At 40.5% G+C, this 13,274-nt stretch overlaps 1 protein-coding gene across 1 annotated transcript in view; it reads left to right on the forward strand.

Annotated features, from left to right (window-relative positions):
* The window catches only part of GABRB2 (gamma-aminobutyric acid type A receptor subunit beta2), a 595,464-nt gene that overhangs the window by 562,113 nt on the left and 20,077 nt on the right, over positions 1–13,274 (forward strand). The window contains exons 6-7 of the mRNA XM_077474103.1: positions 2,723–2,860; positions 7,384–7,536. Of these exons, the coding sequence (XP_077330229.1) occupies positions 2,723–2,860; positions 7,384–7,536 (291 nt within the window). The remainder of the gene's footprint in view (positions 1–2,722; positions 2,861–7,383; positions 7,537–13,274) is intronic.

Below are 13,274 nucleotides of genomic sequence, written 5' to 3' on the forward strand. Positions count from 1 at the left end.
ACATCTTAACCAAGACATAGCCTTTTTAATTTGGGTTTTTATAGGCAAAAAATTATGAACTGTATTAAACAATAAACATGTGGTCCTTTATTGACACAAAAGCAAATAAAATAATAAAAGTACGGAGGAACACCAGTGGGGAAAAATAATATGCAGGCCAAAGGGTAGCCACTGTGGGAAAATTTAATGTGGATCGTTTGTATAAAAAAATAACACAATGTTAGAGTGTGGTTACTATAAATTGAAAGCTATCCTTTAAGCCGGTGTGGATTCAGCCACATAAGGATCTTTCCCCAGTGTGGTTGTCATGGGTGGCCTCTCATAGCAAGTCAGTTTCACTCTACCATTTAATTTCTTCAGGTCAAATAAGGGTGCTCGGGAACTAAGCTTTTTTTGTTCATGGCAAGGATAAGGCATTTTTTTTTTTAATTAAAAATAAGGAATTTGGTATTGCTGTCTTGTGCCTTAATAATAATAATAGCTAGTGTGTGGATTGTGTGTGTGTGTTTTTGTGAGTGTGGAGGCGTGTCATTTTGGCTCCATTCATGCTTTTGGTTAACCTCAAGGTTCATATTTATTAAGCAATGACGTAATTAATTCCATGCATCAGAGGGGGTGGAGTCACTGGGTGGCCCTGCCCTCCGTTATATAAGAACTGTCAGAAGAGAAGCGTCACACAGCGGGAGCCTCCCATTGCGCGGAGCGGCCCATGAACCAAGAAGAGACGCCGTGGAGGAAGATGCTGGACGAGAACACCGGACCAAGAAGAAGCAGATCGGAGGAAGAAGAGGATCGGAGGAAGAAGAAGATGGAGGAAGAAGAAGATGGAGGAAGAAACCGAAGGATGAAGAAAATAAGAAGGAAGAAAGAAGATGAAAAAAGACTTTAATAAAGGACTTGTCAAAGACCGTCTCCTGTCATTTTTAACACTTTGTCACTTTTTTGGTGAAATGGTAGGGGTACTTACCATTTCACACAGGGGGGTAGGCCTGGATCTGGGGGTCCCCTTGTTAAAGGGGGCTTCCAGATTCCAATAAGCCCTCCGCCCGCAGACCCCCACAACCACCGCCCATGGGGACAAGGTGCTTTGAGGGGCTACCTCAAAGCACCCTCCCAATGTTGAGGGCGTGTGGCCTTGTACAGTTCAGGAGGGGGGGCGCTCTATCGCCCCCCCCTTTTTTCCTGTGGCCTGCCAGGTTGCGTGCTCGGATAAGGGTCTGGTATGTATTTTTGGCGCGAGGTTCCCCTTAAAATCCATGCCAGACCTGAAGGGCCGGGTATGCTCTTGAAGGGGAACCCATGCCATTTTTTTTTTACATTAAAGTCGTGTTGTTAGTTGCGCTGTGATTCACACTCAAGTCGTGTCCAAGTTGCCTCCCAAAGTTGTGCTGGAAGTCGTGTTTCCTCTGTGTGAATGAATGGACTGTTATGATACAAGTTCAATAAACACAAATTGTTATTGTTAGAGTCATGTTGAATCTCCTATCTGTATCGAACTGTGTCAAAACGAAAATACCTGAAATTCTGACAAAAATGCATTCGGATGAAAAGGAATGCACCTGTCTATTAATAGCTATGATATAGCATTGTTTGGTACTTATGTATGACCAACCATTTATTCCCATCATTGATTGGTTCTCACGAAGGAACCACCATGCCTATTTCTACTTATGTCTGTGATCTCGCCCTCTGATATATTTGCCCTTTAGTTAATGCATTGAAAAAAAATATTCATTTTCACTCACTGTCAGGGAAGTATAGAGTGTCCCCAAATGGGAAGAGTAATTGGTATATATATATTGATGACAGAATCAGGCAAAGTGCAGATCATAGGAGATTTGGTGAATCCCTTGGGAAGTCTTGAACCTTGAACATATCTCCAAACCCTTTTAAAGTATATGAGAGCTGACACTTTCTATTTTTTCTAAACTTTTTCATGGTTGTTGTGCAAGCTTTTATTATAAAGGGCATGGGTAGATGGGCCCTGCCATGAGGACCAGCGCAAAAAGAAATTTAAAAGAATATCAGTCAATGGAGAATGGAGGTTCCTCATAAAATCCATGCCAGAACCTTATCCAGATATGCAGTTTGAGTGTCCAGGCATTGGGAGGGTGCGGCCCTCCTTCTGAACCCTATCAGGACACATGCCCTTTAGTAGACATGCAAATAAAAAATAAAAAAATAAATGTCCATTGAAATATCAAAAAAATCCAGCAGGTAATGAGTTTTGTACACAAATGACACAGTCACCCTTTTATACCAATCTATGTTTATTCAAATTGTGTTTTAAGTCCTTTAAGGCATTTTGGCTATCATTCATTGCTGTTATGCCCTGTACACACAGTCAGACTTCCTGACGGAAAAATGTTCGATTGGACTGTGTTGTCGGAAATTCTGATCGTGTGTGGGTTCCATCTGACTTTTTCCATTGGAATTTCCAACACACAAAGTTTGAGATCTGACCTCTTTATAGTCTCGTCATACATGTTGTACGTCACCTCGTTCTGAACGATCGGATTTTCCGACAACTTTGTGCGACCGTGCGTATGCAAGACAAGTTTGGGCCAAAATCTGTTGGAAAAAATCAGACGGATTTTGTCATCGGAATGTCTGACCATGTGTACAGGGCATAATACTCTTTAGTAAACTATTATTTTAAATATTATAGACAATGATCATTCATAATTAGGTTGTTTATCTGTGTTTTCTGTTTCTCTCTTAGATGGTTATACTACTGATGACATTGAGTTTTATTGGAGGGGAGGCAACCATGCTGTCACAGGAGTTGATAGAATTGAACTGCCGCAATTTTCCATTGTAGACTACAAGCTCCTATCAAAAAATGTTGTATTTTCCACTGGTAAGTAAATATAATGTATATAAAATGGTCATTATATGTCTTTTTAAAATGTATTGTGAATGCTCCACTTTTAAGCTAAGTACAGTATACATAGAGGCCATAGTCTTGTCCTGAAAACATTATATGTTAAACAAAATAATACTGACTGTTACTTATAAAAAGTTTGCATAGCAGTTTGCCCAGTGTAAGTGTGTGTAGATTTGTTCTGTGCATGCAAAGAAAAAACAAATGTTATTAGGCTATTTCCTGTGGCGGTTGAAAGGTTTTCATTGATTTAAAACAGTACATACCACATTTGCCCACTAGAGGGTGCAAAGTATCATAGATATGGGTAATTATCTAAGGTACATTTGGTTAATGCAAGCTAATCATACTAGCACAATCCAAGGGAAAGGTTTGCAGAATCTAATTTTACCACTATAGATTACACATATTTACAACCACTTATGATGCTGAGCTATGACTAAAAGATCTAAATTAAATGGGTGGGCTAGGGAAACCAAGGCTAAGGAGGAAAGTGCTAGAAAATGATGGATGTCCTCCAGCCATGAAATGAGGCAAGGCACTACCTGAATTGCTTAAATTTCCAAAGTATACTATGGGCAGGTTACAGTGAGCAGTGAAATCATTAACCACTTGCCGCCCGCCCTATTACAAATTGACGGTGGCAAAGTGGTTTCATAATCCTGATCGGCCGTCATATGACGTCCTCAGGATTATGAGCCGCTGCGCGCCCCCGGGGGCGCGCATCGCGGCGATCGTTGTTGCGGGGTGTCAGTCTGACACCCTGCAACTACGATCTCGGTAAAGAGTCTCCGACGGAGACTCTTTACCACGTGATCAGCCGTGTCCAATCACGGCTGATCACAGTGTAAATAGGAGGAGCCGGTGATCGGCTTTTCCTCACTCACGTCTGTCAGACGTGAGTAGAGGAGAGCCGATTGGCTGCTCCTTTGACAGGGGGGCCTGTGCTGATCGATTATCAGCACAGCCCCCCCGAGGATGCCCATACTGGACCACCAGGGATGCCACCAGACCACCAGGGATGCCCAGGATAAGGTATGCCACCCTAGACCACCAGGGATTCCAGTCAGTGCCACAATGGATGCCAATCAGTGCCCATAATGGATGCCAATCAGTGCCCACAATGGGCATCACTGATTGGCATGTATTATTGTTTGGCACTGATTGGCATCCATTAGTACAGTATATTATAATACAATGCCGCCTATCAGTTCCCATCCGTGCCGTCTATCAGTGCCCATCCATGCCACCTATCCGTGCCCATCCATGCCCCCCTGTGCCGCCTACCCATGCCCACCTGTGCCGACTACCCATGCCCACCTGTGCCGCCTATCCATGCCCATCCATGCCGCCCATCCATGCCCATCCATGCCAGCTATAAGTGCCAATTTGTGCCACCTATCAGTGACCATCCGTGTCGCCCATCAGTGCCACCCATCAGTGCTGCCTATCAGTGCCCATCAGTGCCGCCTATCAGTGCCACATATCAGTGTCCATCAATGCCACCTCATCAGTGCCACTTCATTGGTGCCACCTCATCGGTGCCCATCAGTGCCGCCTTATCATTGCCCATCAGTGTATCCCCATCAGTGCCCATCAGTGAAGGAGAAAATTTACTTATTTACAAAGTTTTGAAACTGAAACAAAAAAAAACATATTTTTTTCAAAATTTTTGGTATTTTTTTATTTGTTTAGCAAAAAATAAAAACCGCAGAGGTGATCAAATACCACCAAAAGAAAGCTCTATTTGTGGGAAAAAAATGATAAAAATTTCTTTTGGGTACAGTATAGCATGACCGCGCAATTGTCATTCAAAGTGCGACAGCGCTGAAAGATTAATATTGGTCTGGGCAGGAAGGTGTTTAAGTGCCCGGTATTGAAGTGGTTAAGTAATTTCAGTACAGAAGGGAGCTTGTACAACACTGCAACATTAAAGGTAAAGCTGACATTTAATTCTAAAATCATATGTTAACCATAGTCGTTACATTGTAAGGAAGGTGTTGACTGAGGATACCTCAAGTACTCTCTTATATATTTGCAGTGGTCATGTGACCACTGTTCATCTACCTTCTTGTTTTAACCACTTGCTTACTTAAACCCCCCTCCTGCCCAGACCAATTTTTAGCTTTAACTACTTAAGCCCGAGACCATTTGGCTGGCAAAAGACCAGAGCGTTTTTTTTGTGATTTGGCACTGCATCGCTTTAACTGACAATTGTGCGGTCGTGCGGCGTGGCTCCCAAACACAATTGATATCCTTTTTTCCCTACAAATAGAGCTTTCTTTTGGTGGTATTTGATCGCCTCTGCGGTTTTTATTTTTTTGCACTATAGACAAAACAATAGCGACAATTTTGAAAAAAACACATTCTTTTTTACTTTTTGCTATAATAAATATCCCCAAAAAATATATATAAAAACGTTTTTTCCTCAGTTTTGGCCATTACATAGTCTTCTACATATCTTTGGTAAAAAAATTGCAATAAGTGTTTATTGATTGGTTTGCGCAAAAGTTATAGCATCTACAATATAAGGGATAGTTTTATGTAATTTTTATAATTTTTTTTTTACTAGTAATGGCAGCAATCAACGATTTTTATTGTGACTGCGACATTATGGTGGACAAATCGGAAACTTTTGGTGCTATTTTGGGACCATTTACATTTACAGAGCAATCAGTGCAATTAAAAATGCGTTGATTACTGTGACTGGCAGTGAATGGGGTTAACCACTAGGTGACGCTGAAGGGGTTAGGTGTGTCCTAGGGAGTGATCACACTCACGGGGGTCGATCACCCACAAACCGCTTCTTAAAGGGCAACATGCAGGTACGTTAATCTGCCTGTACATGCCCTTTTGTTGACGTATATCGACGTGAGCCGGTCGGCAAGCGGTTAAGCACTGTCACACTTTGAATGAGAATTGCATGGTCATTCTACACTGTACCCAAATTACATTTTTATCTTTTTTTCACACAAATAGAGCTTTCATCTGGTGGTATTTAATCACTAGTGGGGTTTTTATTTTTTGCTAAACAAATTTTGAAAAAAAAAAAAACATTTTTCATAGTTTGTTATAAAATGTTGCAAACGGGTAATTTTTCTCCTTCATTGCGCTGATGGGCACTGATGGGTAGTGATGGGCTGCACTGATGGGCACTGATAGGCTGCGCTGATAAGCACAGATAAGGCGGCACTGATGGGAACTGATAAGTGGCATTGATGGGTGGCACTGATAGGTGGAACTGATGGGTGGTACTGATGGGTGGCACTGATGGGCACAGGATGGATGACACTGAAGGGCACTACTAGTTAGCACTGATAGCAATGATGGGCATGGGTAGGTCACACTCATAGGCAGCACTTGTGATGAGGCACTGATTGGTGGCATTGATAGTTGGCACTGTGGGCACTGATAGATGGCACTGTGGGTACTGATAGGTGTAACTGTGGGCACTGGCAGGTAGTGCTGGTGGATACTGGTAGGCAGCACTGTTGTGCACTGGTAGGTGACACTGGCAGGTGACACAGGTGGGCATAGATGATCCCGCAATCTGGACCAATGTCCCTCTGACAGCTGCCGGTGATGGGTTTTTTTTCATCACATGATCAGCTGTCATTGGCTGACAGCTGATCATGTGGTAAGGGGTCGAGATTGACCCCTTACTCCAATCTGTGATCAGCCAAGTCTCATAGACTCGTTGATCAGAGAGCGTGCCTCGCACGCCCTGCAGGGGATGTGCAGGTTGCTTGAGCACGGTAGGACATCATGTGACTGTGTCACGGCAAAGTAGGTCTGCGCTGTAGCCGTCATTTATCTATAGCATGGAGGGGAAGCGGTTAAGAATTATGAGCAAAGTCAAAATGAAGAGACTGAGGGGTTGATTTTCTAAATCTGGAGAGTGCAAAATCTGGTGCAGCTCTGCAGAGACACCAGTTTTGTTTTTTGTTTTTTTGTGAAAGCTTAATTCAACAAGCTGAAGTTAGAAGCTGATTGACAGTTTTAGTAAATCAATTGCTGACAGTGAGCCTTCCCTCCCAGAGCACCCTAATGGCTAACTTAGACAGTGAGGCCCAGTATAATATGAAAGAAATAGTAAAAAAAAGTATTAGTAAGTATATGGGATCTTGATCCCAGATTCTAATAATAACTTTATTCATTTCCGAGGATTAAACTATATCAGAACAACCCATATTGCATGCACCACCTGCATACATATCTGAGGTTTGCACATGGACCAAGTTCTCTAATCTGAAGTTTGTCCTGTTGCAGTTTTGAAAGACAAAAAATAAAGAAAGCACATGAAAACCACCTATATATTCATACTTGAAGTACATACATCCTTAGATCTATGTATGTGTTTGATGTGGGTGTATGTCTTTGTTCTGCTGCCTGTTTTACAGATCACTGTTGACATCAACCCACCTCTGTCATTGGCTGAGGTGTGCTTACTGTTCTAATATTTTTCAAAGTCATATCATCCATGAATTCTTTTTTTACAGGTTCCTATCCAAGATTATCTCTTAGCTTTAAGCTGAAAAGGAACATAGGCTATTTCATCTTGCAGACATACATGCCCTCTATTTTGATCACTATTCTGTCATGGGTTTCTTTCTGGATTAACTATGATGCATCAGCTGCCCGGGTTGCCTTAGGTAAGCATCTCCCAATACTTTTTGGCTTAATGGAAATAATTGTCAGTGATTATTATTACAGCTTGTATGTGGAATAAACACCAACACTTGTTTAAGTCTAGATACAATGAATGGAATCTTATTACACTACATAAATGTAGTAATATATTTTGTTTATTCTTTCCCTTTTCACTCATTTTAAATGCTTCCTCGAATAATCTATTTGATCAGCCAGCTGATCTATAGTCATCTTATTAAAACTATTTTTTTTTAACTGTAGTCACCCTTTAAGGAATTCACCAAGGTCTACCCAGGTACACGGGGTCCAGCTCCACCAGGTGGACCCACAGTCACCTGGCCACAATTAATTCCTATTCCAAACTGATTGCTTGCCATTTTTTCATCTCCCTGAAAAAACTCATAGGTTGTGCTTTGACCTATATAGGCCCGCCTCCACATCATGCATCATAAGGATGAGGTGAATTACTGTGTTTTAGGATGCTTTTTTACTTAGGTTTCAAATAACGGTGATAACAATTCCATATACTGGCATTCATAAACCGTTTCACATAATACAGTACAGTCCCATGCTGCCATTTGCTTACTTCCTCAGCTACAAAAGAGAAGGTGCTGCATTGTGATATATTGCATCTCCAGGAATGAGGTGGAAATGTCTAGTCCAGAGAAAACTCACATATTCCTTCTATGAGGTTTCTTCATTTCCATGCCTTCTTAAGGTTTACGTCAGGGTAATGTCTCATTTCTCCTCCAAAGAGAAGCCCATCCAGCACCTAATCAAAACTGCAGGCTGCACATGCTGTCGTCTCTTTTCTATACTATGCAAAACTGGACCCACGTGGCATGGCACGTAAATCTAACATGATAACGACCCCAAACACACCTCCAAGGTGACCACTGCCTTGCTAAAGAAGCTGAGGGTAAAAGTGATGGACTGGTCAAGCATGTGCAAGCAAGGGGCATCCTGAAATGGAAGGTGGAGGAGCGCAAGGTCTCTAACATTGCAATTGAAATTATTTTATATGAACCTCTACTCTTTTGGGATCTCAGATCCTTACAATGACTGTCCAATCAATATCAGTGTTTCTTTATTCCCATTCTCCCCACTTTGGAGAATCATGACTCAAGTGTTTCACATGTAAATCTGGAGATCTTGATTCAGAGGTCTACTATAGTTGATAGTCACCATAAGAACATGTTGACTCTATTATCTTAGCTTTTTTTCTTCAGTTGCCAACTATTCAGATAGAATATTGAAGTGGCAAGACTGGGCCCAAGCTATTCTGTGCATAATCAGCTTCAGTTTTTGGTGAGAGTGAAGTATCATGCAAATTTAACGCAGAAGAGATATGCCCCATCTTTTATTGTTTACATAATTTATTAATGATTTTTAAGTGTGACAGCTATATATATATATAGTATCTCACAAAAGTGAGTACACCCCCTCACATTTTTGTAAATATTTTATTATATCTTTTCATGTGACAACACTGAAGAAATTACACTTTTCTACAATGTAAAGTAGTGAGTGTACAGCTTGTATAACAGTGTACATTTGCTGTCCCCTCAAAATAACTCAACACACAGCCATTAATGTCTAAACCGCTGACAACAAACATGAAAATGTCCAAATTGGGCCCAATTAGCTATTTTCCTTCCTCGGTGTCATGTGACTCATTAGTGTTACAAGGTCTCATGTGTGAATGTGGAGCAGGTGTGATAAATTTGGTGTTATACCTCTCACTCTCTCATACTTGTCACTGGAAATTAAACATGGCACCTCATGGAAAAGAACTCTCTGAGGATCTGGAAAAAAGAATTGTTGCTCTATATAAAGATGGCCTAGGCTATAAGAAGATTGTCAAGACCCTGAAACTGAGCTGCAGCACGGTGGCCAAGACCATACAGCGGTTTAACAGGACAGGTTACACTCAGAACAGGCCTTGCCATAGTCGACCAAAGAAGTTGAGTGCACGTGCTCAGCATCATATCCAGAGGTTGTCTTTGGGAAATAAAATTCATAGACAAAATATGTCATCAAATATCACTCATCATTAGCAGCGCTATTATCACCTATACAATGATTTAATAGCGCTGCTTATGATGAGTGATATTTATTGACATATTTTGTCTATGAATTTTAATGATCATTTTTTAAATATTGTAATTTTTTTTTAAGCGGCTGCTTTTCATATGGTCTTAAAAGAATAGGATCATGTGTTTTATGTGATGTTTATTATATAAGTATATAGTATAAATAATTCCTTAATCCTTCATAATATAAGATATACTATATTGACAGCGCTCAATAAAACTCGGCTTAACAGAAAATAGGAAAATAAAAGTTCATAAATTCCAAAGGTTCCAACAGGGTGTAAAGTCCTAAAATCTGAATAGGAATTTTCAGCTTAAATGTTCAAAAGGAAAAGAAGAGGTCCATCTCCAAGCCATTCACCGGTGTAAGCAAACTCCACGCACGATGACGCTCCTTATGGTAATGCACTTACCAAAATTCTAAGAGAGCATAGGCACGTCTATTAGTTACTGGCTCCTGGAATTCCTCAACATTACACCTTCAGTTCAACAATTCTCCACCCAGCATAAGTCCACATATAGAAGAGATCAGAAACACAATCCATAGGGCAAACTGATTTTAATAAGCAAACTTCTTGCGCATTCTTTAAAAACATACGTACACAATCAAGCTATATCATGTCACATATCATGTCACCAGCAGGGGTCAATGCTTGTCTCACCGCAGTCCAGATCCCTAGGCTCGTAAATGATCTCGGTATCAGCAGCGGGTCCCGGGAAAACAAACAAACCCTCTCTCTGTGGTGACGTACAGCTGCTCGGTCACACCCATACGCGTTTCGACTATGTCTTCGTATGTGGGCGTGGCGGGGCAGCGCAGCTCATACTTTATATATACGGAGACGAGCAAGCAATGGAACACACCTCCGGCCCGCCCCCTCACCACTCGCAATACTAAGAGCTTGGAAGCGTCTGATTCATGTTTAACCCATTCCCTCTCTGCCGACTTACCATATCGTGGAGAAATTAAGGAACACAAACACGCCAAGCTTCCAAATCGTCCACTCTCAGCTGAAATATTCAGCCTTATCAACACACATGCTGCACCTTCGTCCCAGTGCAGAGTATGTAAATGACCGTCTGAGCATATCAATACACAGAGCGGCGAGCGGCTCCCACTTCCCTACCTTCTGTTAATACTTGACATACTGACAGATGGCGGCAAGTTTAAATACACAGCCCTGTTGTTTTACTCTGGTAATTCCAAAAACATGCCGCCATTCTTCGTGCATCTTATATAACATAACAGACATTAGATAAAATATTCCACTTAATATTTCTAAGCATCAATTAGAGACAATATATATGCACTATACACTAATAAAATAGATCATACAACAATTTAAAAAAAAATTATAATAAAGTGGCAATTATATTCCACAGTATAGCAAAATTATATGTAATCAACTAGGGACATTGGTGACAACAGCATTCTACCTGAGCACAGGCGTATAGTTCCTTTTTGTGGTAAAGAAAAACGAAATGTTATTCCGACCCCCATTAACACAAAAAGTGCTGACAATAAATTAGGAGCAGAACCAACCCTTCTATTCCCATTATTACCATATTGTTGCCATTCATGCTGTTATTACTCTGTCCCCAAATCTATTGGTTCAGAATAGCCAATATTATGTCATTCTACAATAGAAAGATAACTTAAATAGAACAGACTCACAATTAAATATACACTTATTTTGGAGCGCTAACGCGTGCCAATGCCTGCTACATATAAGCACTGTGCTCCTGAGAGATGCCTTGTCACCAAGCTACTGCATCCTCCTAGATTAAACTAAAACAAGGTTTGTATTAATTTACCATAACATGCAGCAATCACTCTAAAGTTAATAAATTGAAAAAATAAATAAATAGATAAATACCCCATACCCTCAGAGGGCCCAAAATCGTCCCCTATATATATCTGCAAGTTCATGGAGGGTAAAACCCCCATTAATAAAACAACCTAAATGATAACATAAAAATCACACAAAATTTATAAATGGATTTCCATAATGGAAATTAAATCCTAAAAGGAGGGAGGATCTGAACCGCACCATCAGTAATCACTGATGAAACAGTTCAAGTCCACCTCTATATTTAAACCGTGGGGGCTTAAAGTGTTGGTCCGAAAAATCCATTCGGTTTCTCTTCTTTATTTTTTATTTTTATTTTTAATTGTTGTATGATCTATTTTATTAGTGTATAGTGCATATATACTGTCTCTAATTGATCAAGACTCAAGATACACTATAAAACGCCTCCCTTCTAGTATATCATCACAGCGCTCAAATGCCCCCCTCCCTTCCTAGCTGCCACTTAAAAAATTGGTATACTTCTCAGAAGGTGATGAAATAAAGGAAAATTAACAAAATAATAAAGACAAACTGCCAAAAATCACCTTGTGGCGCTAAATAAGCGCAATAACGCTAGATATCAGTGTACTAAAGTGTCCTACTGGACTCCGTGAATAATAAACACAAGTGCATGAATATAATACACATTGAAGTAAAAAGTGATAAAATCACAATCAAAAATCACATATGGGTGATAGCAATCAGAAAATCGCATAAACATAAAATAAATGAAAAAAATGTGTAAAATACGTGAAAACAATTATATAAAGCAAATAAGTGAAGCAAAAATAAAAAGTGCTCTCATAAACAATGTGCAGTCCCAAAGAAATGTGGTCTCACAAATCCAATATTCAATCAGACATATTCAATGTCTAATACTGAAATGATGATCGCAGTAGTTCAAAAACTCCTTCTCCAGTGAAAATTCTATAAAGTGTCCATAAACGCAAACCTCCACCACACCTTCAGTGTTCGTGCCCCCCTCGTTTAGAACACTCACCAACAGTATTGCCCAGCACTCTCGTGTCGGGCAGAAACGCTTATAGTAAATACAGATGGTAACTGTTCCTCCAGCCAACTCTTGTGCCAAACTCCGCAGCAGAGGTTAATGGGTTAATATCTCAGAGTTACCTCAAGGAGACAAAAAGAGACTTCCCATAGTGCAAGATTGCAAAGATAATTTTAATCTCACTAGAAAAATCGCTAAGAATCACACTCATATGAATCAAATTAAAAACAGGCACTTCAAATAGACATTCCACTGGTCAATCAGGAGATCCTTTACTCTTAGGCATTGGTGAGCACATCGGAAGCTAGTCCAGTTGATATCAAAAAGCACAAACTCTATAACAAGGCAGCTGTGCGGTACCTGACAGCAGACAACCCAGTTTGAAAGCAGCGCCAAATTGTGATAATCAATCCTTCAGTAAGTTTGTGCTCCTTCCTCCGCCTTCTCGGCGGAGGAAGGAGCACATACTTACTGAAGGATTGATTATCACGATTTGGCGCTGCTTTCAAACTGGGTTGTCTGCTGTCAGGTACCGCACAGCTGCCTTGTTATAGAGTTTGTGCTTTTTGATATCAACTGGACTAGCTTCCGATGTGCTCACCAATGCCTAAGAGTAAAGGATCTCCTGATTGACCAGTGGAATGTCTATTTGAAGTGCCTGTTTTTAATTTGATTCATGTGAGTGTGATTCTTAGCGATTTTTCTAGTGAGATTAAAATTATCTTTGCAATCTTGCACTATGGGAAGTCTCTTTTTGTCTCCTTGAGGTAACTCTGAGATATTAACCC

Source organism: Lithobates pipiens, unplaced genomic scaffold (genome assembly GCF_037356315.1).
Source record: "Lithobates pipiens isolate NorthernLeopardFrog02 unplaced genomic scaffold, aLitPip1_a1.2 Scaffold_8, whole genome shotgun sequence".
Classification (NCBI taxonomy): domain Eukaryota; kingdom Metazoa; phylum Chordata; class Amphibia; order Anura; family Ranidae; genus Lithobates; species Lithobates pipiens.